General features: G+C 69.8%; 2 protein-coding genes across 4 annotated transcripts; one reads left to right on the forward strand and one right to left on the reverse strand.

Moving 5' to 3' along the window:
* Nucleotides 1-377: 377 nt before the first annotated feature.
* Nucleotides 378-20,278, reverse strand: LOC119528075 (1-phosphatidylinositol 4,5-bisphosphate phosphodiesterase eta-2-like). The gene is made up of 22 exons (XM_037828728.1): nt 20,134-20,278; nt 18,578-18,821; nt 18,286-18,415; nt 16,406-16,576; nt 15,586-15,679; nt 15,269-15,472; nt 15,059-15,179; nt 13,622-13,793; nt 13,401-13,508; nt 12,143-12,295; nt 8,975-9,067; nt 8,690-8,772; nt 7,807-7,904; nt 7,489-7,671; nt 7,202-7,309; nt 6,716-6,840; nt 6,522-6,606; nt 6,209-6,355; nt 5,835-5,914; nt 2,946-3,657; nt 1,683-1,712; nt 378-1,442 (listed from the first exon to the last, which is right to left on the reverse strand). The coding sequence occupies exons 1-22, from the start codon at nt 20,267-20,269 to the stop codon at nt 658-660; spliced, it is 4,062 nt and encodes a 1,353-aa protein (XP_037684656.1). The 5' UTR covers nt 20,270-20,278; the 3' UTR covers nt 378-657.
* LOC119528083 (homeobox protein unc-4 homolog) lies at nt 19,059-24,467 on the forward strand. Of its 3 annotated transcripts, XM_037828742.1 has the most exons (3): nt 19,059-20,316; nt 20,961-21,254; nt 21,605-24,467. In XM_037828742.1, the coding sequence occupies exons 1-3, from the start codon at nt 20,314-20,316 to the stop codon at nt 22,346-22,348; spliced, it is 1,041 nt and encodes a 346-aa protein (XP_037684670.1). In that variant the 5' UTR covers nt 19,059-20,313; the 3' UTR covers nt 22,349-24,467. The 3 variants fall into 3 exon arrangements, 1 of the variants encoding a protein (XP_037684670.1); XR_005215552.1 differs by having other exon boundaries at nt 19,059-21,284; XR_005215553.1 differs by having other exon boundaries at nt 19,059-21,284; nt 21,626-24,467.

Below are 24,467 nucleotides of genomic sequence, written 5' to 3' on the forward strand. Positions count from 1 at the left end.
ACACACGGGGTCGGGTCAGGGCACACAACACCTACACACAGCCACGGGGCTGAAGGCCCAGGTGAAAGAAATGGAAAAGACTTGCAGTGTAATTTTAATCCCGTCAGTTTTGTCTTTCGAAACGTAAGCATCTCGTTCTGTGTGATTTGAAAGTGCAGTTCAGACCTCGTGTTGGGGTGCTGGCCTTGAGGGCTGAGTTGGGGGCCCCCAGTCAGGCCAGCAGGGTCGGCCTCATCTCCCCAGGAGGGAGTGGGGTGTGGGGGCCCAACCGTGCAGGGCTGGAGCGAGCTGCCCCCAGCAGAGTGGGCTCTCTGTCCCGGGCCGCTGGCGTGAGGGTCTCTGCTCTGGCCCCTGGGGGTGCCCCGTTCCTCCTCGGGGGGCGCCCGCCGCTGCCGTTCCTGGGCCTGACGGGCACGGCTGGCGATGCCGCGCACGCGGCTCTGGCTGCGGGAGGACGGGCGCCGCAGGAAGCCAGGTGCCGCCGCCTCCCCGGCCGGGCCCAGGCTGGTGGGCGATGTGCTGTGCCCGCCTGCTGGGAGCCCGGGAGCCAGCGCAGCTGTCCCGTCAGCGCGTCCCACCGCGGGCCCCCCGGGGCTCCCAGGCTGCGGCCGAGGCTGCGCGGCCTGCTCGCGAAGCGGGGGGCGAAGTCGTCGGCAGTCAGGTCCCCAGGCTTTTGGACTTGGCGGCCGCGGGGCAGTCCAGGAGGCCCACCAGGGAGAGGCGGCCCCAGGGCGGCCGCAGGGGCCGGGGCCGCAGTTCATCGGGCGCCAGGGGCCGCCGCCCCACGGCCAGCAGGTTGGGGTTGGACGTGCTCCTGGCCGCCGGGGCCGGGTGGGCAGCCGAGCGGGGCCGTGGGGGCGGGCGGCCGGCCAGGGTCCCCAGGAGGCTCTCGTGGCTGCGGCCCAGGCCCAGGCTGGACAGGGAGAGGTCAATGACGGTGTCGCTGGAGGACATGCTGGAGGATGAGGACACGCTGTCGCGGTGACTGCCTGGCTCAAGCCGCTGCCAGAGCCGGTCGCCACCTGTGGCGTCCGAGTACACGGCGGGGGTCGGGGAGGGCCCGGCCGGAGGCTCCGGGGGCACCTGGCCCTCGCTCTTGATGCTTCCGACCAGGGGCAGGGGGCCCCTGCCGTCCGTCTGGCTATCAGTGGCCCCCTCACACAAACACCCAGGGTCCCCACTGCCACACGCCTGCTGCTGGCCGTTGGGGGTGGCCCTGAGCTCCTGCAGACCACAGGTCCTGTGTGGGGAGGGCACAGGGGCTCCCAGAGCGGTCGCTGGGGGGCTCGCCAGGTGGACACTGGGTCCTGCCGAGTGCTGGGGGTCCCCTGGGCCAGGGCTGGTGGGGACGGCTGATGGCAGGGGCCCTGGAGCGGGCTCCTCGGCGATGGTCTCCAGGCCACACAGGGAGGAACCAGGCCTCTGCATGAAGGGACGGGCGTCTGGGCAGGAGAGGGGGGCACGTGTCAGAGGGGTCCCCCCTTGGCACACCCGACATGGGCTCGCTCGGGTCCCCGCTGCCTGTCCCCAGACCCTGCCCTCTGCTGGCTTTAGGGGAGCAGACGGCGACGGTGCTTGGAACTGCCCAGCCATGGGCAGGGTCTGTGGGGTCTCGCTAGCAGGCCAGGCAGGGTCCCCCGGGGCTGGGGACAAGCACAAGGTACGGCGGGCCGCCCTGTTACCTGGCACTCGGCTGCTGTCAGTTCCTAACTCTGGAGGCAGCGTGGGGTGCACAGGACAGAAAGGAGAAAAAGGTCAGCGAGCACAGGGATAGGCCGGCGGAGGTCGGGCCGACGGACAGACTGAGAGCGGGGTGCAGGGACGGACAGGCTCAGCTTCACCTGCTCCGGCCCACGGACCCCTCGGAGCCTGCTTCCACTGCGGCACGCACACCTGCGCCCCAAGAAGGAGCCTCTGGGGTCTCCACTCAGCACATCGCAAACTTGGGGGCCCCAACTTCAGCTGGGGGCTCTGAGCACCCTCGTGTCTCCTGGAGCACTGAGGAGGCTTGCCCCACCTCAGGCTCCCCAGGAGGGACAGTGGCCAGAGAACCAACGGTCCCAGGGGCCGGGGAGCCAGGGGGCTGCAAGCTGCCTGCAGGGCTGGGAAGGGGGTCGGGAGCAGGGGGAGCTGCCGGGTCAGGCGAGGGAGGGAGGTGTGGGCGCAGCAGAGAAAGAGCTTCCCGTCGGCCCCTGCCCCCAGGAGGGTGGGACGCCGGCTGGTGGCAGGAGGCCACACTTTTCGCTAGCCCTGCCCGAGCTCCACTCCCTACTGCTTTCTCTGAGAGCAACAAGCTCGGGGCCCACCCTGGGGCTGCAGGCGCCGGGGCGAGGGCTGGGGGCAGCGGGGGCTGCAGTCAGGACCTGCTGCCCTTCCCAGGCCCTTCAGTGTTACAGAGCATCCCCCGCCGCCTCGAGCTTTGATCCTTCAGCCCAAACCACCCTCCAGAAGGACCCAGGCCCTCACAGTTGGTCAGGGGCCCTGGGGGCAGAGAGCGGCCTGGGGGCTGACGGGGCTGGGGTCTGATGGGGGCCTGGTGGAGGTCTGGGAGCTGATGGGGTTGGGTGGGGGACTGGGGGCGGGCAGGACACCAGGGGGTGATGGGGGTTTGATGGAGGTGCTGGGGGCCCAGGGGGCAGGCTGACGGGGGGTTCTGATGAGGGGCTGGCAGCTGACGGGGGCAGGTGAGAACCGACGGGAGCTGGGAGCAGGAAAGGGGACAGGGACAGAGGAGTTGGGGGTGGGGGGCTGGGGCAGGTGGAGGGCTGCCGGGGGCAGGGGGCTGTCGGGGGCAGGCAGGGCCAGCCGGTGGAGCAGACTCCAACACAGACGTGCAGCACATGGGGGCGGGTGTCCATGGCAGGAAGCGGCAGCGCCAAGCTCAGGCCATGCCAGGCGGACGGGGCACTTGGAGGTGCCGGGCATGGCGGACGCTCAGGTCTTACCCGTGGAGAACACGGAGGATTTACTCCTCATCTCCTCCAGCTTTTGAACGAACAAGGCGTTCATCTCCCGCTGCAGGGCCCCCGGGGGCCGGCGGGGGGCCTCCTCGGGGCCTCCCGGGCTGTCGGGGCTGCTGGAGCCGGATGACCCGGAGCCACCGCCCGGGTGCTGCCGCTGCACCCCGCAGCCCTGGGTGGCCTCTGAGCTCCTCGCGGGTGACGCCGGGGTGTGGGGAGTGCCCAGTGCATGCTCCCGGGCCCGGGGCTGCTGGCTGATGGCCGGGCCGGGGCTGGGTGGCCGCCCCATGTGCAAGCCCTCGGGGTCCGCACCAGCGCACGAGCCCACCACGCACTTCATGCACGTGGCGGCCACCCCAGCGGGCCCGGGGGCCTCAGGGGCCCGTGGGGGTGGGCCCGGGGTCAGCGCCTTACCTCGGGGGCTGCTGCCGCCGGGGCCCTCCTGGGGTGGGGCCTCGGGGCCAGGGGCCTGCACGTCGTCAGCCTCCCCCTGGGAGCCCAGGTGCTGCGAGCCGGCCAGCTCGGGGAAGCCTGGGCAGCTGGGCTTCGGGGTCTTGGTGGGGGCGCTGGCCGTGCGCCGCAGGAGCCGCTGGCTAACGGAGGGCCGGCCCGGGTGCCGCCCAGCAGCATGACTGTCCAGCGAGCCGGGCTTTGGGCCTCGGAGGAACAGGCCTTTTAGGCCCAGGGCCTGCTTGGCCTGCAAGAGAGAGCACGGTCACGGCCGGCCCTACGGCACCTGCCAGCCCCGGGACAGGGCGCCAGTGCTGCCCGTCCTGGCCGAGGCAGGGGCTGGCGGCTCGGGCACAGGGCTGCGGGGCCGGTGGGGCCCGACCAGGGTTCTCCCAGGCCGAGCCCTCGTACCTACACTGGCACCCGCCCATGTGCCCTGCCTTGGAGGCCCCGACTGGGCAGCTGACCCCGGGGGCAGTGGGCGCAACCTGGCTCCATGGCTCCCGCCTGGGTGCCCACAGGCCGGCATCGCCCCTGCCCCCATGTGCCCCTTCCCCTGGGGAAGCTCCTGCTCCCTGGGGGGCTGCCTCCTCCAGGAAGCCTTCCTGGATTCCTAGCAGCCTTTCGCCACCTCGCCTGGCTCTGCAGAGACCCCCTCAGGCCGGTCCTGGCTCTGGGGACTCAGGCGTCTGCACTCCCCAGCTGCCAACGCCAGGCCACAGTGGCCTTCCTGGACAGCAGGGCCCGGGAAGTCGGCCTCCACCACCGGGGGTCCGGTCAGGGCGGGCAAGGAGAGGCCCAGGAGCCACACCGCACTCCCAGAGCCAGCTGCCCGAGACCCCAACGCTCCCCCACCCCCGTGCCGGGCCGTGCTCGTGCACGGAGCAGCCCTGGGCCCTGGCAGGCAGTGGCTTCTCGGCAGAGGCGCTCAAGTGACCGCACTTGAATCAGCTGCCTGATTCAAGATCCCAAATCCAGTGCAATTTGGTCAGTGGGCTGGGAAGCCGTTCAGAAGAAGATCCAGAACTCGGCTCGGAGTGCCTGGTCCCCGGGACATGCCCGGCAGATGGGGGAGGTGGGGGCAGAGGCAGAGATGGAGGGGAGGCAAGGGGGGCACCAGAAAGGGGAATGGGGGGGGAGAGGAGGTGGGGGAGGGGCTACCAAAAATTGGGGGACAGAGTAGGGAGAGAGGGAAAAGGAGGAGAGCATGGTGGGGGCACAGACAGTCGGAAGCGAGGGGAGGAGGCAGGAGGAGGGGGTTACGGGGGGGAGGGGAAGGGGAGAGGAGGCGTGGGGGGGGCTGCAGAGGGGGAGGGGAGAGGGAGGAGCACGGGGGTCGCAGAGGGGAGGTGCAGAGAGGGAGGGGGTTTCGAGAGCTCACAGAGAAAGGAGCGGGGCCAGGGCGCAGGGCAAGGCAGAAGAGCCAGGGGACTGCGCGGCGGGACGAGGGGGCGCGGGGCAGGCCCAGCTGGGGTCCTGGATCTGCTTCCTAAATGCGGCTCTGGCGGCGGATGGCCCCGCGGAACCCAGGACCCCCGGAACAGCCATGTCACGTGAGCTGACAGTTTCCAAAATGCTACCAGGAGGCACGGATGCTAGTGGGGGGCCGTCCGGCATGCAGGTGGGGGCGGGCCGCCCCCGGGTACCTGCGCGGGCGCTAACAGGGCTGTGCTTCTAGGGGTGGAGTTGGGGCAGAGAGACCACTGCAAGACCAAAGAGACAGAGGCAGGCAGGTGAGACGGCGACACGGCAGAGCAGGCGGACGCACGGCACACGCACGGCACACATGGCACACACATGGCACACGCACGGCACACGTGTGGCACACACACGGAGAGCTGGGTCCGACCAGCACCTCTGGCCCCACGGCGTGCAGCAGGAGACACAGGAGGGTCCCACACTCGCCCGTACGCCGGACCCGTCAGCCCCCGAGGGTGGGCCAGGCCCACAGGGGAGCAGCCTGGGGTGGGGGAGGGGCTGGGCCTGCCCTGCGGTTTGGGAAAGTCAGACCCGGGCGCCCACCCTGGGAGGCTGCCCTGCCCTGCCTGGCCGGCCGGGGCCAGGGGACACCCAGGAAGCCGCCTGCAGAGGGGGGCACAGACCAGGCAGCACCGAGGAGCTGGTGGGTGGGGAGGGGGCTGGGTGCCCGGGGAGCGCCAGGGCACTGCGTCTCCTGCTGGGAAGGCCCAGGCTGGGGGCCACTGTGGGAGGGTGGCACAAGAGCACAGGGAGGACGGGCGGGGGCACCTCAGGCCCACAGCTGTCCCTGAGTCAGAGATCAGGCGGGCAGGTGCGGATTGCAACCCCCACCCCACGTCCAGAGGCCCAGGGAGGGGACCACCAGGCCTCCCCGCCCCGCGGTGGCACTGGGGCATGGCTGGGGCCCGGGCCACGGCCATATGTGGTCCCGCAGGTGGCACTCACCTTACCACTGACATCACTGACAGCCACGTGGACGAAGATGGAGGCCTCCTCCATGCCCTCCAGGTACACGTGCCGGTAGCCTGCAACAGCCGGGGGTCGCCGGCGGTCGCTGGGCCCCACCTGCCCCCCACCCTCACCTGCCTCCCGCCAAAGACAACCTGCGAGCCCGGCCCGGGGCCACCCCCTCCACCACCCCCGGGAAGTCTGCCAGGGCCTCTCCTGGCTAGGGTCCTCGCCTGAGCCGCCCTCCCCGGGTCCGCAAGGTGCCCGTGGCCTCAGCTGCGCCTCCTCCAACCCCCTCAGACCCCTGGAAGCCCGGCCCACAGCAGGCAAAGGACTTGCGGGTGGCAGCAACACCCACCCCCGCTGCCCACCTGGCATCAGGCTGCTGAAGGCCAGCGTCCTCTGGCCGATGAAGTCCCGCCCGATGGGGTCGTGGTCCCACACCAGGAAGCGGACCAGCGCCATCTCGGGCATGTGCACGACGAACACCAGGGTCTCCTCCCACATGGGGTTGAACCCTGGGGGCCCAGGGAGACGGCGTCACCCCCCCGGGGCCACCATCAGCAGACGGAGGAGCCGGGCACGCGGAGGGGCCTGGCCCCCTTCCCCACCCCCGGGGAGCCGTGTGGGACCCGCAAGGTGCAGGCAGCTGGGGGCCCAGGGCCGCCCCCCGCCCGCCCTCACCGTTGTCGTCCACCACCCGGGTCTGCTCCCTGTTGCAGTCCACGGGGAGCCCGATGACCTCCACCTCCACGAAGGGGTCGATGATCTGGGGACGAGGGCAGCACAGGTGGCTGGCGGGGGCCAGGCAGGACCCGGCCCCCTCCCCGGCTGCGGGGCCCCCGCTCAGCCCGGCCACCCCAGGGCCGCCCTCCTACCTCACCCCGGTCCCCCAGCACCGAGTCCCGCGGCTTGGGGAGCTGCTGGCCACTGATGATGCGGATCACCAGCTGCTTCTTGAGCTGCCCGGGCAGGGGGTCCTCGGAGTTGGGGTTGAAGATGCCTGGGGTGGGCAGCGTCCGTATATGGGGCCGAGCATGGCACGGCCTGCACCAGGCTCCACCTGAGCCCCATGTGGGCACCTGGCTGACTACAGCCACCTCCTCCCGTTTACCAATGGGGAGTCCAGGTCAGGGGTCAGGGGTCAGGGTGGGGGGGTGGCTGTGGGCAGGCTGCTGAGCCCACGTGCTGACTGGGAATCTTTGGCCTTCAAGGCCACCCTGTGGCATGGGGTCCCCCACCCCACCCCTCCTACCGGCGACCTGCACGCAGCCTGAGACCCCTCCTGCTGGCACCGGTCCCGTGAGCCCCTGCTGGGGGCCCGGGGCAGGGCAGGGGCTCCCCAGCCCCCCTTGCAGCCTCACCCTGGCACAAGCACGGGGGCTTGAGCACGTAGCCGCAGTTGCCGTTGGTGCTGAACTTGGCGCGGTTCAGCTGCAGCACCCGCCCCTCCGACTGGTAGTTCAGGGCGACTGGGGGGCAGGAGGGGCCCGGCCGTGGTCAGCAAGTCCCTCCGCCGGCCCCTGCCCGCCCGGGACCCCGGGGCCACCTCCCAGGTGCCGGGGACCCTGCAGCCTGGCCCGGCCCGGCCCCCTCCCCACGGCATGGGGGCCTCCGCGTGCCGGGCACTGGCCCCCTCCCTGGCACCCACCCATCTGGCAGCCGGCGTTCCAGAAGGGCTGCGGGTTGTAGTTGCTGGAGTCGACGCGGTAGGAGGAGGGGTAGATGCGGGACAGCTGGCGCTGGTTGAAGCGCAGGTACCGGGCCGCCTTCTGCTGCAGGATCTGCTGGGCCCGCGTCTCGCTGAAGGACGACACCTGCCAGCTGGTGGCCGCTGCGCGGGCCAGGTGGGCCTCAGAGGCGGGCAGGGGTCTGCTGCCAGCCCCTGCACCTGCCCCATGGCCCCGGCCCCCGCCGGCCCCCCCCAGACCCCGTGCCTGCCCCACTTCCCCAGCCCGTCCTTGCTCACCCTCAGCCTCCACGTCATGGGTGCCCACCGACTTGGTGTACTTCACCAGGTCCGAGAGGGCCCGAGACAGCTTCATGGTCTTTTTCTGGCGCGTCCCCCTGCAATGGGGGCGGGGGGTGAGGAGCCCCAGGTCAGCACCCTCCCCACTCAGAGCCCAGGGCTGGAGCCAGCAGGTGCGTTAATTCACCCGACAACAGTTCATCTGCCCAGCATGGTGGGTTCCGGGACACTCTAAGATTGGGGCGGGGGCGGGGGGGAGCTGCGGGGGGGGTGGACAAGGGGCCAGGGGAGGACAGGCAAACGGGAGGGATGGGGAAAAGGGACAAGGGGGCCCAGGTCTGGGGTGGGGAGACCTGGAGCTCAATGCTGGGCCTGCAGGTGTGAGATGCCACCCAGCCACACAGGTGGAGGTGTGGGCACAGGAGGAGGGGGGCACAGGAAGAGGTGGGGTACACGGGAGGAGGTGGAGGAAACAGGTAGCAGTTAGAGGCCGGGTCTGAAAGCCGCCTGAGCTGGGCTGGCCTGGGAGGGAGGACCCGGCTTGCCTGGGGGCCGTTTAAGGCCGGGCGGACGCGGCCCTCTGGAGGAGGCTGGGGGGCCCTGCGGAGGGGCACGGTCAGCAGGGACACAGCAGTGTGGAGGGCCGGGGTGAAGTGATGCAGGCCCCACCCTCCCCTACAACCCGAGAGTCCCCCAGCCCTGGGGCTTCCCCAGGGACCCCCTTTGGCTCCGACTGCCCCCCCCAACCCCGTGGCCCCTCACCCTGCCTCCGCTGCTCAGAGGGTCAGGATTGAGGGGCCCAGGGCACGGCTGCACATATCCCCCCAGCCCTGCACTCGGGGCACAGCTCCCCGGACGTGGCCCTCCCGCCCCGGGCACTGACCCTCGGCTCGGGCCTCCTTGGGGGCCTGGGTCCTCGGCCCCCTCCTCCACGCTGGCCGCCTTCTTTAACTTGCCACCTTTTTTCTGTGCAGGAGGCAAGAGGAGCCCGTGGCTGTGGGGAGGGCAGAAGGGCGCAGGAAGGGGGTCTGTGCAGCCCCCAGGCCCCTCTCCCCCGGCTGCAGCTCGCTCCCTGAAGCCGGGGGCACTTGAAGGGGCTGCTGGGAGCTGGGCTGGGTGCAGCAGGGGCCCTGGGGGCCGGACGGGGTGCGCAGGGCAGGCGCCTGACCTTGCGTTTGGAGAAGCTGCTCCCGAGGAGCCGGCCGTCCCGGCGGCTGGCCCCGGTGTCCTCCCCGGAGTCGGTGTCCCCCTCAGCGGTGCTCTGGCCCCAGAGGAGAGAGGAGACAACCGGGCTGTGAACCCAGCCCAGAGCCGGGCGGGGAAACCCAGGCGGCCTTCCTGGAAAAGGCGGGACTGCCTGTGCCCGTGAGGGAGGGGGGAGGAGGCATGGGGGAGGAGGAGAGGACCCCACTTGCACCCCACACCCCCAAGGCCAGCGTCCTCCCTGCATCCTGGGCTCCTCTGTGGCCTCCCCAGTCCTGACCACTGGCCTCAGTCTTGGGTCCCAGGCCCCTGGGGAGCGGCTCTCACTGCCCACACCCCAGCAGCTTCCCCAGGGTGTGCTGGGGTGAGAGGTCGAAGATCAGGGCAAGAAGAGCCTTGCTCCCCACCACGCCCAGCTGGGGTGTCCCTGGCCTTGCCTCCCCCTGCACCGCAGGTGGTCTGTGCCCTTCTTGGGCCCCAGCAGCTGGTGTCCCCCATCCAGGTGGTGAGCAAGGGCTCCTCACGTGGGGTTCCAACTGCCCCTGGGGGCACAGAGCCGGGGGTGCCACGGCCACCAGCTTGGGGGAAGAGGGCAGTTGGCCCAGGGGTCTGCCTGCAGGGTGGACCCCCCAAGTCAGGCCCCCGAGCAACCTCAGAGAGCCCCTGTGGGCCTCGGACACACAACCCACGTGCTTGAGCTGCCTTCCCCCAAACAGGCGTCTGCGCCCTGCGCCTCCCGGCCACACGCACCCGACTCATCTGAAAACGGAGCATGTCGCGGCCTCTGGCTCCGCTCCAACGCGGCCCGTCAGGTGGAGGGGCCCGGCCAGCTCCTTCACAGCTGCCCCTGGGGTGCGATGGCGTCCTGCCTGCTCCCCCACCGGCCGCTCCAGCTGCCCAACACCCCAGGCACAGCCTCGCCCTCTCGGGGCGCCCAGGCTGCGAGCCCCACCCCGCATTCTTGGACGTCTGTCTGTCTCTCCAGCTCCAGCCACAGCAGCCCCCGTGTGGCCCTCAGCTTCTCAGGGGCTCCTGACACACCCCGGGGCCTTCAAACATCACCCCGAGGGCAGCAGGCACACAGGGCCCACGGGCGCCTGTTGATCGGGCCATGGCGGGGCCCCTTGCTGGCCCAGCCCCCCAGGAAGCCGCTGCCCACTGTGGCCCAGGGTCCCCGGCAGAGGGCCCCCCTCCCCTCCTGCTGCACCCCGAGCCTCTCACGCTCCCACAGGACCGCAGGCCTCACCCCCCAAAGTCCATGTTCAGAGAGAGCAGGGCTTACCCCGAGGGGGCAGAAAGGCAGGAGCCCATGTGGGGGCTGCACGGACACCCCTCTCTGCCTAGACCCCCACTCGGAGCTCCACACCCCGTGAGACCCTCTCCCCGTCACCCTGGACTTGGCCCTGCTCACCCCCAGGCTGTGCCTTCACCCCAACCCTGCTAGTCTGGGGGCACCCCCTCCTCCCCCTTCACAGCTCAGCCTGAGCCCCATCCCCTCCTCCAGGAAGCCCTCCCTGATCACAGGCCCCAGCAGCCTCATCCCCTGTCATGCAAAAACCCCTGAGACACGCGTCCCCTTGGGGCAGGCTGCACCCCACTTCTGGGCACCCCCCTTGCTGCCCCCTTGGTGCAACTTTCTGGGCGGCACCTGCCTATCCCGGCGCAGGTGTGCTTGCCGCACAGGTGCTGTGCTGTTCTCAGCCGGGAGCCTCAGGACTAAACACGGGGCGCCACCAGCCCAGGGCCGCCCGGGGCCACCTGCACGCACCGTCCCTTCCCATGCCCATGGCACCAGCCCGTCCGCAGCCCCTCTGCGTGGGCAGAAGCAAACACAACCGTGTCTAAAAATACTGGTCCCGACAGGAGGCCAAGGGAGGGGGTCCTGCCCACCTTCCCCGGGAGCTCAGGGGGTGGCGGGGAGCCCCTCTAGGGAGGCCCGACCCTTCAGCCACGAGGACCCCAGCCTGGTGCACCCACTGTGTGCACAATCTCCCTCATGGGGCAGAGGTGGTGGCAGATGGAGTGACCCCTGTCCACATGTGGCAGGGCTGCAGGGGGGTGGCAGCTCCCAGCCTGGCAGCTCAGGACACCCTGGTCAGAGCCGAGACCTCCGCTCCCCAGGTGGCCCCGGAGGAAGGGGCCTGAGCTGCCCCATGGGGCCAGTCACCCCATCTTCCCCCAGCCACTGCTGGGCCGTTCACGGGACAGGCTGCCGGCCCCCAGCCTGTCACTCCCACCATCACCCGGGGGCGCCCGCCCTCTCTGGGCCGCAGACAGGGGGAGGAGGTGGTCTCGGGGAGCTGACGGGGATACACTGTGGTGGTCTGATCCGAGCCAGAATGCCAGACGGACACAACAGTAGCCCCCTGAGTGGATCCTGCACCCAGGCCGGTTTGCTTGGTGGCAGCGTGATGCAGCCAACCCTTCACCAAGAAGAAAAATCAAAACAGCCGATACCAAGCTCCGGGAGAAAGGCATCAGCGGGGCCCTCAGACCTTGGGCAGTGGTGCAAGTGTGTGCACCTGTGCATGTTCACAGGCGGGCACGAGTGCAAGGGTGCAAGCACGCAGCTGCGTGTGTGGGTAGGTACACACATGGACAGGTAAAATGAGTGTGTACAGGTGTGGGAGGTGCACAGGTATGCAGGTGCATGAGTGTGCAGGTGTGCAGCTGTGCACATTTGCAGTTGTGTCTGCAGCTATGCATGTGGATGTGTGTGTATGCAGGTGAGTGTGTACATGTGCACGTTTGTGGGCGTGCAAATGTGTACATGTGTGCAAATTTTGTGTGTGTTTATACAGATGTGTGTGTACAGGTATGTATGTGCAGGTGTGTGGGTACAGGTTTGTGTGTAGGTATGTGCAAGTGTGTTTATACACGTTAGTGTGTGTCAGTGTGCGTGCAAGTTTGTGTGTGTATACAGGTGTGTGTGTACAGGTGTATGCATGCAGATTTGGTCACACAGGTGGGTGTGAGCAGGTGTATGTGTACAGGCATGTGTGCAGGTGTGTATACGGGTGTGTGCACAGGTTGTGTGTGTGCACACGGAGGCCCAGGCTACACACTCTGGGCGCCTGGCCCCGGCCCCCAGGCTGTACCTGAGGGAGGACGCTGGCAGGTGGCAGAGCCTCACCTCCTTGCCCTCCGCCCTGTGCCTGCCAGGTGGGGGCAGCGTGGAGACGGCGAAACCACTGGGGTCTTCGCAGTCCCGGATCTTGGCTTCCCTGATGAGCGAGTCCAGCTTCCTCTTGGCGATGTTTTCCACGCGCTTCCGGTCGCCGGGGGCCTGCAGGAGGAGACGGGCATCCGGCCAGCAGCAGCCATGGCCCCGGCGCTCAGTCCCTCCCGCGCATCCCCGCGTCGTGCCACCCGTCCTCAGACCCCCGCTGCCCACCCCGGGGCTGGGGGAAGGCACACGACACCGGGACGTGCAGGCAGTGGCCCCGGGTCTCGGGGCAGCACCGGAGCCGCTCGGCAGCTCGGGAACCACAGGCGCCAGCGGACAGACAGACGCAGCCCTGTCCACGCCGGCAGGCCCGGGCCTCGGGCATCTGTGTCCCCGGGGCCGGGAGTGGACGCGGGGGGACATCAGAGCGGGTTTTACCATCGCCCCGGGCCACACGGAGGCGGGCGCAGCGGCCCCCAAAACCGGGAGGCTCCTGCCGCCGCGGGGCTCTCCGAAACAATCAGGCAGCCCGGCCCGAGGGCCCCGCGGGAGAGACAAACTCTCGCTGCCTCTGCGGCGGCAGCAGCTCAGAGGCGAGTCCGGAGGAGGAAGATGCTAATTATGGGCGCTCGGCCTCCACCGGCCCCAGGGGACAGGGACGGCCACACGAGCCGCCCCCGGGGAGAGGCGAGGGCCTGCCCCACGGGGGCCCCCCAGGACCAGGCAGGGCAGGGAGGGCTGTTCCGGCACCTTCCCCCCATCATGGTGGGCTCCGGGGCTGCCCCTTTGAAGTGGGGCCGGCACTGGGCACAGGGTGACCGGGCAAGGCCACCGCCTCCCCTGGGTTGATCTGGGTTTGGCCAGAGAGCCCGGGAAGGTGGGGGGCCCAGGGTGAGAGCCCGGGAAGATGGGGGGGCTCTGGTTGAGAGCCCAGGAAGGCAGGGGGCTCTGGGTGAGAAGCCAGGAAGGTGGGGCTCCGGGCGCGGAGTGGACGGCGTCTGGGGGTCGGCCTGCCGCCATGAATCGGACGCCCACCAAGTGTGTGGAGACCCCAGGACGAGCAAGTGCCGGTCGCCGGGCGGTTGGAAAGCAGCCTCAGGCCCCCCAATGTCCTGCCCTCCCGGCCACCCCCTTCCCAACTTCTGCTGGCAGCAAGGACACGAGGTTCCTCCTGGGGGCTGCGAGCAGTGCCCCCACCCCCAGGGCACCCCCAGACCCCACTCACCTCCCCATTGAGGAACTTGCAGTCCTCGTCGATCTCGTCGGCACTGTCCTCGTCAGAGACCTCGCCCTCCTCAGCGTCCTCGCTGATGGTGGCCGGGAGCTTCTTGCCCTGCAGGAGAGGTGCACGTGGGGGGCCCACATTACCCATGGGGAGACTGAGGCAGGGCCTGCCCGGAACAGTCCAGAGCCCGGCTGGCGCTGGCCCTGGGGCCGGGGTCTCACCTTCACCAGGATCTTGCCCGCGAGCGCCTGCGGGGAGGGCAGCAGGCTGGAGTCCTCGCTGCTGACCGATGACAGGTCCAGTTTGTCCCCGAGGATGTTGGTCAGGTACTGAGCCATCTTCTTCTGCTGGACGACGCTGCAGTGGTTCTCGAGGGACAGGATCACCGGGTACCTGTGGCCGAGGGAGGTGCCGGGTGAGCCCAGGGCACTGGCACTGGTGAGCAAGGGGGGTCGTCACCAGGAGCCCTGTGAAGACGGGGGGCCGGCCACTCGGGGGGGGCTCCAGCGTCCTTCCAGATGCCTGAGTGGCCAGAGAGGAGCTGGGAGGACGATGTGGGGACGGGTAACGAGGCTGTGTGTCTCCCCAATAGGTAGAAAAGGAAGGCGATGAGGAACTCGAAAACAGGAGGGCACACTGAGCAAGTCATGGACCCCAACACTGGCCCAAGCCGAGGCACCACAGGAGAGAGGTCCCCCTTTTGACCTAGATGTGGGGCACACGCTCCTTCGCACGGCCCTGGGCCCCCACAGCTGCCCTACAGAGAAGGGGACACAGCCTGGCACACACCGTCTGGCGGGAAGTGGCTGTCACCTGCAGGCACAGAATGGGGAGTGGAGCGTGGGATTTTCCATCACAAACTCTCCAGGCGTTTGTTTTGTTTGGAAAGCACATGCACAGTTTACTCGGGTTTTTCCCAGAAGGCAAGTGTGATTCTTTTCGAGGATGTGGGTGGCCCAGATGGAGGTGACCTGGCGAGGCCTAGAGGTGGGCCAGGGCCGGGCTGCGGGGTGGTCAAGCAGGGCCCAGGGCAAGACACGGAGCCCACCCCAGGGGGGACGCGGTGGTGGACATGGAGACCTTGGCTCCTGGGTCCCCGGCAGCCACAGGCGCCCGCGTGTCCCGGCCCCGGCGCAGGGACGCTTCCCCCACCTCCTGACAGCCCGACACGGGGTGGGGGCCGGCGTATCCTGCCGGGACCCCGCTATTCCCATTTCCTGATCTGTCGTCTCCCCTTCCTGCCCTGTGTTCGGCCCGCTCCTGCTGGGAGCCTTGCTGGGCCCAGAGCTGACGGCCACCCCCAGCGCGGGGAGGCGGCCCTGGTGGCAGAAACTGAATTGGATTCTCTTCCGCGGTGCCCGTGGTCACAGCCGAGTGACAGGCAGCAGATTGAGTCTGGACAGAGCAGCTCCTCGGGGACAATTAGAGCCGGAGTCGCCGCAGCTGTGGAGGACGCCGGATGCCCGGTGCGTGCGGGGAGGGGGCCGCATGCCCACCCACCTGCCCCACGGGGCCTCGGCCGGTCATGCCCTCAGCGCTGGGCGTCCACCCTCCACGAGGCCCCTGAAACTGGCCCCTCACCCAGAAAGGACATGGGGGAGGGGCAGGAAGAGCCGGAGCCTCAAGCCCCCCGCCCAGCTGCCCCCACAGCCCCTCACTCGTTCTTGATGAAGGCATATTTGTTGATGGTTTCGATGACGTCTTTGAAGAGGATCTTGGAGGTCAGGGTGTAGCCGTGGTGCACAATAGGCTCCCCGTCAGGCCCGTCCCAGCAGTCCACTGTGGGCAGACGGCTACGGTCAGCGCGGCCACCAGCGTTCTCGGCCCCGCGATGCCGCGAGAAGAGGCCCCCGTCCGACCCGGCTCACCCTCCACGCAGCGGCAGCCGGCCTGCAGCACCCGGGCGTACATGTCCACCCGGGACTGGGACATGAGCTGGTCGCCCACGAGGTAGGTGTTGTGGGAAGAGGCTTCGAAATAGTGGCTTAGCGGGCGCGTCATGTCCTGGTGCACGCGGCGGTGCTCGGGGTTGAAGATGTCGCCCGCCGGGCTCCGTGTGTAGTTGGTGAAGCCTGGGGGTCGCATGGGGCAGGCGGGGGGCTCAGCCCTGCTGGGGCCACCCCCACGGTTCAGCTCCCCCCACCACCAGCCTCCGGGACAGCCAGGAGGGTGGCACTCAACTCACCGTCGATGCCCAGCACCCCCCTGCTCCTGTTTTCTGGGCAAGGCTCAAACTGCTCGATGATGTCCCGGCAGCTCTCGAGCGTCACACCCGTCATCTGGGCCAGAGCAGGGGCATGGGCCCAGCCTAGCCCATTGCTGCTCTGGGCTAGCCTCAGCAGCTCCCCTGACCCCTCCCCGTGCCACTGCCTCCTGCCTTGGGAGGGACCCTCGCCTGCCCACCCCCCTACCCCCCCCGCCACGGGCTTCCAGCGGAGGCTGCTTGTTCCCACGTCCAGCTCACCGAGCAGGCAGGACCACGAGGCCCTGGGGCAGCCTGCAGGGTGGACAGGCCTCGAGGGATGGCCAGGGCTCCCCGAGTCTGGCCCAGAGGCGGGCGGGCACCAGAGCACTTGCAGGGTGGATTGGGGACAGGGGGCCCCAAGCTCGGGGGGCAGGAGAGCAAGCCAGCCCCACAAGCTAGAACGGAGGGTGTTTAAGGGGCTGTTCTCAAAGTCTGCACCACGGAACCCTATCCCCATGAGATGTTTGACCTCACGGCCGGCCGGGCCCCCCTGGAGGTTCGGGGTGTCCGTGGGCAGGACGGCCGCTGCTTCCAAGGCCTCAGGGGAGAAGCACCCACCTTCCCGGCCACTGGGCTGAGCCGCTGGCGGCTGCACCCTTGAACGTTCCGGAATAACTCAAGAAGTGAACTGCACTTGTGCGGTCAGTGGAGGCAGATTTGGGGGCCTCGAGGGCCAGGCCACGGCTCGCAGCCACACCGCGAAAGGGCCCTGAGGCCCAGGGCTCAGAGGTGGGGGTCCCGAGGTGCGATCTCCCCCCACCTTCTGCTCCACCTCCAGGAAGTGCTGCAGGTTGGCCGCGTCCAGGTGGTCCTTGTGGTGGCCGTAGGTCAGCAGGAGCAGGTACAGGTCCCGGCGCGTGGACATCATCTTGTAGAAGGCGCAGAACTCGTCGAAGCCCAGCGTCCCCTGGCGGTCATCTGTGTCGGCTTCCTGCAACCAGGCCTCCAGTTCCCCTCCACGTCCCCGGGGGTCCGCAGGCCTGTCCTCGGCCAACCCCAAAGCGCCAACCCACCGCCCCTCGCCGCTCCCACCACTCCTCACTGGCCCCCCTACTATTCCCACCAAGAAGCCGCTGAGAGACCCCTTAAAACACACTCTGACCCACCCTCCCCTCCGCCTGCCTCCCATGGTCAGCTGCCACCAAAGCCAGTCCGGTCACCCTCGCCGGGCACCCCCACCCCCCGGCCCCGTGCCGCTGCACCCTAACTGGAGCTGGGCTCACGGCAGAGGAGCTCAGGGCCCAGTTCTCAGCTGCTGCCCTCCTGGTGCAGGTAGAGGAGCTCACAAAACACCCCAGGAGCTTTTATGGGCTCCCCCAGGGCCGAAGCTCGTGGAGAAAACCCCCAGGTCCCCAGTCAGGGTGCGGCGTCCCGAGATCCCCCTCGGCGAGCCTCCCTGAGGTGATGGCCTGCCCGAGGGAAGGGGCCCGAGCCGGGGACCACACAGGGGGCAGCAGGGGCCGGAGGAAGCAGGGTGCAGAGCACCAGGGGCCCTGGGGCCGTCACCAGCTGGCCTGTCCTCCAAGGGTGGTGGCTGCTCAGGTCTGGGGTCCGGGGCCCCAGGGCCACAAAACCCCCTCCCCTCTGCAGAGCCAGCCCCAAAGCCTAAGCCCTGACCTCTGGCTGCAGGGCAGGGTCTCCCCACAGCCCCCACTGCCTGGGGCTGGTTAGAGGGTCCCCAGCAGATGTCTCCTGGGCCACCCACTCCTCACAGCCCGGAGGAGGCTATGGGGGCCCAGTGCCCATAAAAAGGAGCAAGAGGGGCATGGGTGCTCCAGGGCTCCCAGTCTGTGGGGATCTCCAGGCGAGGCCCAGAGCCTGCACCCTCCACACACTCACAGCCGACCCAGTGAGCGGCTCTTCTCTCCTGCCAGCCCGGGGCTGGGTGCCTGGCCCGGCCTCACCCTCGTGGAAGGGCCTGTGGCCCTGAGTGGCCCCGGAGTCCGGGCAGGATGCAGTGTCCCGAGATCCCCCCTTAGTGAGCCGAGGCACCAGTGGGCGGTTTGCAGACGGGACCTGTCGGCCAGGGCCCCCTGCCCAGGCAGGCTTCACCCCACTGGGGCTGTGGGGGAGCCACCCTGCTCGCCCCTCTTCGCTCACACGCAGACCCCCACACGCTCACTGCTGCCAAGCCTAACCGTCCTCTCTGTCCAGCGAGCCACCCGGCTGCCCCTGGGGACGCCACTGGGCTGCGAGTTTGGGGGAGTGGGGTGCCCGGGCCTGCTGTCAAGCTTGCAGAGCCCTCTTACCAGGCTGCCCCAGGACAGCAAGGCCTGAGGGCCGGGCTGGCACCCTCAGCCCATCCCCGCACTCCCCACCCCACCCCAAACCTGCCGATGTCCCCACCCAGCAGGAAAGAGAGAAACTAATCACAGGCAATGAAGGCCGCAGCTAGGCCGAAGGCTGCGTTTCCAAAACTCAGCACCAGGGAGGCCGGGGAGCCGCGGGGCTGGGGGAGGCGGCGGGGGGCCGGCGGGCGCATGGGGGGCCCTGGGACCCCATTGGGGCTGTGGGGGGCCAGGAAAGGGGCAGCTGCGCTCCCTGACCCGGCACCGGGCACCTCCTGACGGGCTGGCAAGGGCAGCCGGGCCGGCCGGGGAGGGGGCAGTGCCTTGGGGCTGGGGGCTGCGGCCGCCGCACCTTGAACATCTGCTTCACCCTCTGCCGCGGCAGGTTCACGTTGAGCTTGTGCAGCAGCTGCAGGACCTCGCCGAGGCTCAGGCTGCCGTCCCCGTTCTTGTCGGCCTCGTCGAACGTCTGCTTCAGCCACTTTGGGGCCGAGTTAGGGCCAACGCGGGGCCAGCCGTGCCGGCCGCGGGGACGGGCAGGAGGGCGTGGGACCCCAGCCCCCCACCCCCGCGAGGCCCGGGACCCCCAGCCCGGCCGCACGGCGGAGGGGACGCCGGGTCGGCCCCCCGGCCCCTAAGGATATTGGTCGCGGGTGCGCTGGCGGCGGGCGAGGCTGTCCTCGTCGCTGATGCCCGCCAGGAGAAAGCGCAGGCCGGTGACCCAGGTGCGCGCCTCCTCGCCGCTGGCCGCCACCAGGTCCAGAGACTCGCGGTGGGCACCGTGGTAGATGCTGAAGCAGCAGTTGGGGTCGAAGGCGCTGTCGGGGTAACGCTGGAAGACCCCCGACTGCCGCCCCTCGCTCACCTCCTGGATGGAGTCGATGGAGACTGGGGGCAGGGCACGGGGTCACAGGCGTGCCCAGCCCCAGGCGCCCCCAGGCCCTCTGCCCCCCAATGCCCGGCACCCTCGGGCCCCACCCCGGGCACCACAGATGAGCACCGGACGAGGGGCTGGTCCCCACCCTGCCCTGCCTCCCGGGGACCACGGGGCGTTTCCCCATCCGAGCAGCGAGGGGCCCCCTCTGCTCCCAGCGCCACCGCAGCCTCCTGACCTCAGCCCCCCACGACACAGGGCCCAGTCTGCCCGCTCCAGCCCCCCTGCTTGGTGCATCAGGCAGGGAGGGGCCTATGGACCCCCGGACTAGGGAGGTGAGCTCCAAGCCCCGACTCTGCTCCCCATATACAGGGCCTGGGGGGCCTGCAGCCGCCTCACCACCCTGGGGTGGAGGTGGGGGGGAGCAGGGGGCTGGAACAGCCCTGTTTCCCCTCGTGTCCCCCGAGTCCCAGCCTCCAGGCCCCCACTCTCCTGCCCCTTCCCCAGAAGCCCCCCTGACCCCCCAGCCACCCCTCTCCTGCCCTCGCCGTATTCCGCACGGCCTCAGCACGACTTGAAGTTTCGCTGTCATCGTGTGGCCCGGCGCGCCCTGGGGACGTCAGCTCTGCCTCTGCCATGTTCCCACGGGACCCCAGCCCCAGGGCCGGCCTTGGCACAGAGCCAAGGGACCCCGGCTCCTCCCTGCTGTCCCCCACACAGGGTGCCCTCCACAGCTCCCCGACACTCTCTCCCGGGGCCCCATGGCGGTGGTGGCAGAACCCTTGGCAACGGCTGGCCGAGGCCCTGTCCTGGGGACACCTGGGTCCCACCCTGGTTGGCAGTGCCAGAGAAGGTTCTGGAAAGTCTCTCCTGGCCCACAAGGACTCGTGGGAGCTCTTCCTGACCCCTGGAACCACAACCCTGACCCCACACCTTCTGTGCCTGCATAAATCGGCTTCCACCTCCTCACTGTGGGTGCCCCCAGCCTCCACGTCCCCATTCAGGGTGCTGACCCGCACTCCGGGCCCACATGGCACCAGAGTCCTGCCCTCGGTGTCCCCAGCTGTGGACCCCCCTCCCCGCACTCTGCCCGGGGCTGGGCATGGGGGCTGCTCCGTCTCCCCGAGGCCCAGATGACTGGCCTGATGCCAGCGGGCAGCCCTGAGGTCCAGAGATCACTGCCAAGGCCCAGGAGCCTGTTTCCGCCCCAAGCCCCCCAGAGGAAGCCAGGGGGCTGGCCCCTCTGTCCCTTGGCTGCTTGGCAGTCCAGCAGCTGCACAGGACGGGGGTCCTCCCCAGGCCCCCAGCTCCCCGGGCCCCGCTCACTCTTGGCCCGCTCGCTCTTGCGGGACGGCCGCCAGCGGATGCAGGAGCGGTGCTCGTCCAGGAGGTAGAAGCGGGGCAGCCCCTTGGACGAGCCGCGGAGCTTCAGCAGCTGCGTCCCGGCCTGCATGGCGGCCATGCACCGCTCCACTGGACACGCGGACAGACAGACAGACAGAGCGCATGGTGAGTGCTGTGGCAATGCCGCCACACTGCAGCCTGCACCCCCTACCCCCCCTGCCCGCACTCTGGGTGAGAGGCCAGCAGGTCCTGGGTGCAGGGCAGGGTGCAGAGGCTGCCCGCCCCCCACATCCCCCCCATCCGCCCGCCCAACCCAGGGGGCCGAGGCCAGAGCCCCAGGGCTGCTGGTCGCCCCCAAGGAGCCGGCCCGGGATGTGCCTGGGTCACACGTTCAACCTGGGGGCCCTGCCCCACAGTCAGGCACCCCCGAGACACCCAGAAAGTCTGCCCGGCTGGGCCCGAGCCCACCTCCCCTGGTGACCCTGGGACTGAGGGCCTGGCGGGTCTCAGAGAGGACCCTGCCCGCCCCAGCCCTGCCATCCCACCCTTCGCCTGCTCCCGGACCAGCCCTCAGTGCCCCTGCCCCTGCCCCAGCTGCGAGGGGCCGTGGCTCGGCCTGAGCAAGCAGCCAAGTGTGCACAGCAGGTGGCCATGACGCACGGCGGGGTCAGGGAGGGGCGGCCGGCGGGGTCTCTCGGGCGCCCCCACCGTGCCAGCCCTCTGGGCCTTCTGCCCCTGCTCGGAGGCATCTTCAGAAAGCCACCCCCGCCCGACACACAAGGGCAGGTGGCTCCCACGTTCCTCCCCAGGACCCCAGCAGGGAGGACGCAGAGGGGTGTCTGAGAGCCACGGCCAGCACAGGGACCCGACCCGGGGGCTCCGGGACCACCCCTCCCCCAGGCCCACTGCCGCTCCCTCCTCCCACGGCCAGGGAGGCTGCAGGCTCGGGCAGTCCAGGCCAGGGTCAGACAGGTCCCATCCCAGGGACACAGGCCCCCCGCCCAGGGACAGACTTTGCCCCCGGCCTGCTCACTGGGAGCCCAGTACACGGAAGGTCCTGTCTGCTGAAGGCCCAGAGCGCCACACCCTGCGAAGGCCACGCGGTGGGTGACCCCGGGTGAGCACTGCCAAGGGTAGGTCAGTGAAGGTGACAATATCTGACTTGAAGGGGGGGGACCATGGGGGGCAGGGGGTGCCGCAGGGACCTGGGGCCCTTCAGGGGACACCGGGGGGGAGGACACAGGTAAGGCTGTGGGCGGTGGGTGAGGCGGGAGCCGGAGCGGAGTCCCAGAGGGCAGGCGTGGGGGCCGCACCCCCCTCCGAGGGTCTCCTCCCCATCGCAGTGTCACAGCCATGAGGGGCCACTCTGCACAGGATGGGGTGGGAGCCCCAGGCCCCCACCCTCGCGGAGCAGCGGGCAGCTGGCAGCAGGTGCCATGTCCCCACCCCGCAGGCCTGCCCCCTTCTTACCCAGCCAGCCGAGCTGCCACCGTGGACACAGGGCCACGCTCCCGCCGACCCGGAGCAGTGCCTCCGCCAGGCAGACCACCGTGCCCTCTGCCCAGCCGCCAGACACAGCCATGCCGGACCCCTCCCCACTGGTCCTCGACGGGTCAGCGGGGTGGGCATGGGGTCCTGCCCGGCCTCTTCTCCCCTCCTCCTCCTCCCGCTCTCCCGTCCTGGCCCCCTGCAGCGTCCGGAAGGGGCAACGTCCCTGCGAGGCCCGTGGGGGAGGGGGCCGCACGGCCTCGGCACTAATCCGAGCTGGAGCCGGCCCAGCTGCTCAGAGGATTTAGGCCGAGGGGACTCCAGCCGGGGACCCGGGAGGGGACGGGAGGCGGCCACGCTGTCAGGAGGCCCCGGTCCCAGGGCCGTGCTTGGCCCCTGCCATGACCCAGTGGACAATGCCAAGCGGGAAGATGGACCCCTAGGGTTGCTGCCCCGTCCCCCCAGTGCAGCCATGATGGTTAAGCCCCGGTCTGGGGTGGGGCGGCCCCATGGACCCCATCCACAAGTCCATTGTCGATCCCCTGGGAGGCGGGAACCCGCCCCCTCCAACCAGAGCCCAGATGAGGCGCCCCTGCTCCCTCCCTTCCCCCTCACCTACAGGAACCAGCGGGGGGGTGGGGGGCATCCCCAGAGTCCGACAAGGGGACAGATGCAGGGCGTGGGTCCCCAGCCCTCTGGGGGAGAGTGACCAAGCTGGGGAGGGGGCTCAGGCCTTGCTGTCAGCTGACTCCCAGCACGGCCCAGGGACAGGGACCCCAGGGCCTGGGGACACACTCTGGTCCCCTCACCCCCATGAGTCCTGGGCTGGGTGTCTGCTGCCCCCAAGGTGACCTCCCAGTGCCAGCCTCTCCCCACAGAGGGCCGGGCTGGACTGTGGCCCCGAGCGTGTCGGCTCCTGGGCCCTCCGGGGGCCACCTGGGCCTCAGGGAGGGCGGGACAGGGAGAGCCAGCGGGCAGCGCGGAGCCCCCTGCGGGCATCCCACCCACACAGTCATGGCAGCCGCAGCATAGAGGACTCGGTCCGGGCCCCAAGGACCCCCACGGTCCCACCCCACTGGGCAGCAGCTGGCCGACTTCTCCTGGGAGCCAGGCAGGGGCCCCAGGGCAGCCTGAGGGCAGTGGGTGGTGGGCTGCAGGCGGTGGGCAGTGGGCCCTGGATTGGGCAGACCTTGGTGTGGACATTGGCACCCGCTTACCAGCTGAGCCCAGAGCGAGTGCCCCGTGTGTCCCCAGCCTCGTTCCCGGTGAGAGTATCCCAGCAGTGACCTCCACCACCCTGAGCTGCTCCCAGGCCCGGCCATCGCTCTGGCACCACCACGGGGTCCAAGGTCGCCGGGGAGGGGGGAGCCGGAGGTGGGGGGAAGTGAGCACGACGGGCACGGTGGGCTGACCTCAGAGAACCGAGAGCCCACCCCCGCTGGACCCCATGTCAGGGCGAAGCCAAACCCCAGCCGTGAACGGCTTCATGGCGGAGGTGCCCAGGCGGCTCCCACCCAGGCCCAGACGAGGCAGGGCCTGGCCCCAGGCGGCACCCAGGTGGAGAAGCCCCCCAGCCCCCAGCCCCACCCTCCACGGGCCTCCCTGCCCGCCCCGGGTGTGCCCACCCTGCCCACCGGCCGAGCCCTCACCCCGCTCACCCCGGGCCCCCGCCATGGCCCGTCCGGCTCCTTCCACAAAGACCCGTCCGGAGCCGACACACCTGAGGCCCACGACACTCAGGTGGGAAGGAGCAGCTGCACCTGAGAGGCTGGCCCCGCAGGGGGCGGGGGGTCCGAGAGGGAGGGACGTGCCCCGGCTCCCGCACAGACGGACAGAGGGACGGGCAGGTCCCTGAGCCCACCACAGTGTCCTGGGAGCGTCCTCGGCTCCACCGTCGGAGGCAGGGCTGCTCGGGAGGACGGGCACCGTCGGAAGCCGCCGCAGTGTGGGCTTGATTTTGTTTTTATGCCGGAGACGGATCTTGTCCTAACACCGCCGGCAACGGGGCGCTCACCGCCATCAGCGAGAGCTGCCCGGGAAGGCTGGAAAATCAGTTTCATCCTCCATCCAAACCCACAGCTACACGCCCGGGCTCCCCGGCACACGCAGACACACACGGGGTGCCCTCCTTCAGCAACCGGGGGGGACAGGACCCGGGGGGCACACGGGGCTCGACCCCAGCAGCTTCTTCCCTGTCCCAGTTCTTCCCCGCAAGGGCCCTTCTCGCCTCCCGCTCACGGCCGCAGGGGGTCTCCGGCCCAGCCCCCGGGGCGCTCCCCCAGGGCGCCATCAGCCGGCTCCTGCCCCCGGGACGTGCCCCCCACGGGGCCCAGCTCAGCAGGCAGCGGGTGCTCAGCCCCCGGAGGGGTGGGGGAGACAGAGGGAGCGGCCCTGCCCCTGCCGCCAGCCGGGGATTGGGGTTCACTGCGCCCCCCGGGCCCGGCTGCTGGGAGGGTCGGGGTGGGGAACGGAGGGGCGTCACGCACACGGCAGGGAGCATCGCGACGTCTGCGAGAAGCAGCTGGACCCCCACGGCTCTGTGCACCTGCTCCCCAACTATTTTTGTTTCATCAGACACTGAGTCGGCGCCCACAAGCCCTCCCCCAGGCAGGACCCCAGGGTGCCCATGCCCTGGGCAGGGAGCTGGGCCGGGGCAGTTGGGGAGGGGGCTCTCGGCCAGGGCGGCCTTTTCCTCGGGCCGGGCCCTCTCCACGCGGCCAACAGCTCGAGCTTTCAGCAGCACGATCAGCGTCCGGTGGGTGGTCCTGAGCCCACGGCACTGCCAGCTCAGCAGCCACGGGGGCCGCCCTGTCCCACCAGAACACACA

Source organism: Choloepus didactylus, chromosome 2 (assembly GCF_015220235.1).
Source record: "Choloepus didactylus isolate mChoDid1 chromosome 2, mChoDid1.pri, whole genome shotgun sequence".
In the NCBI taxonomy this organism is placed as follows: Eukaryota; Metazoa; Chordata; class Mammalia; order Pilosa; family Megalonychidae; genus Choloepus; species Choloepus didactylus.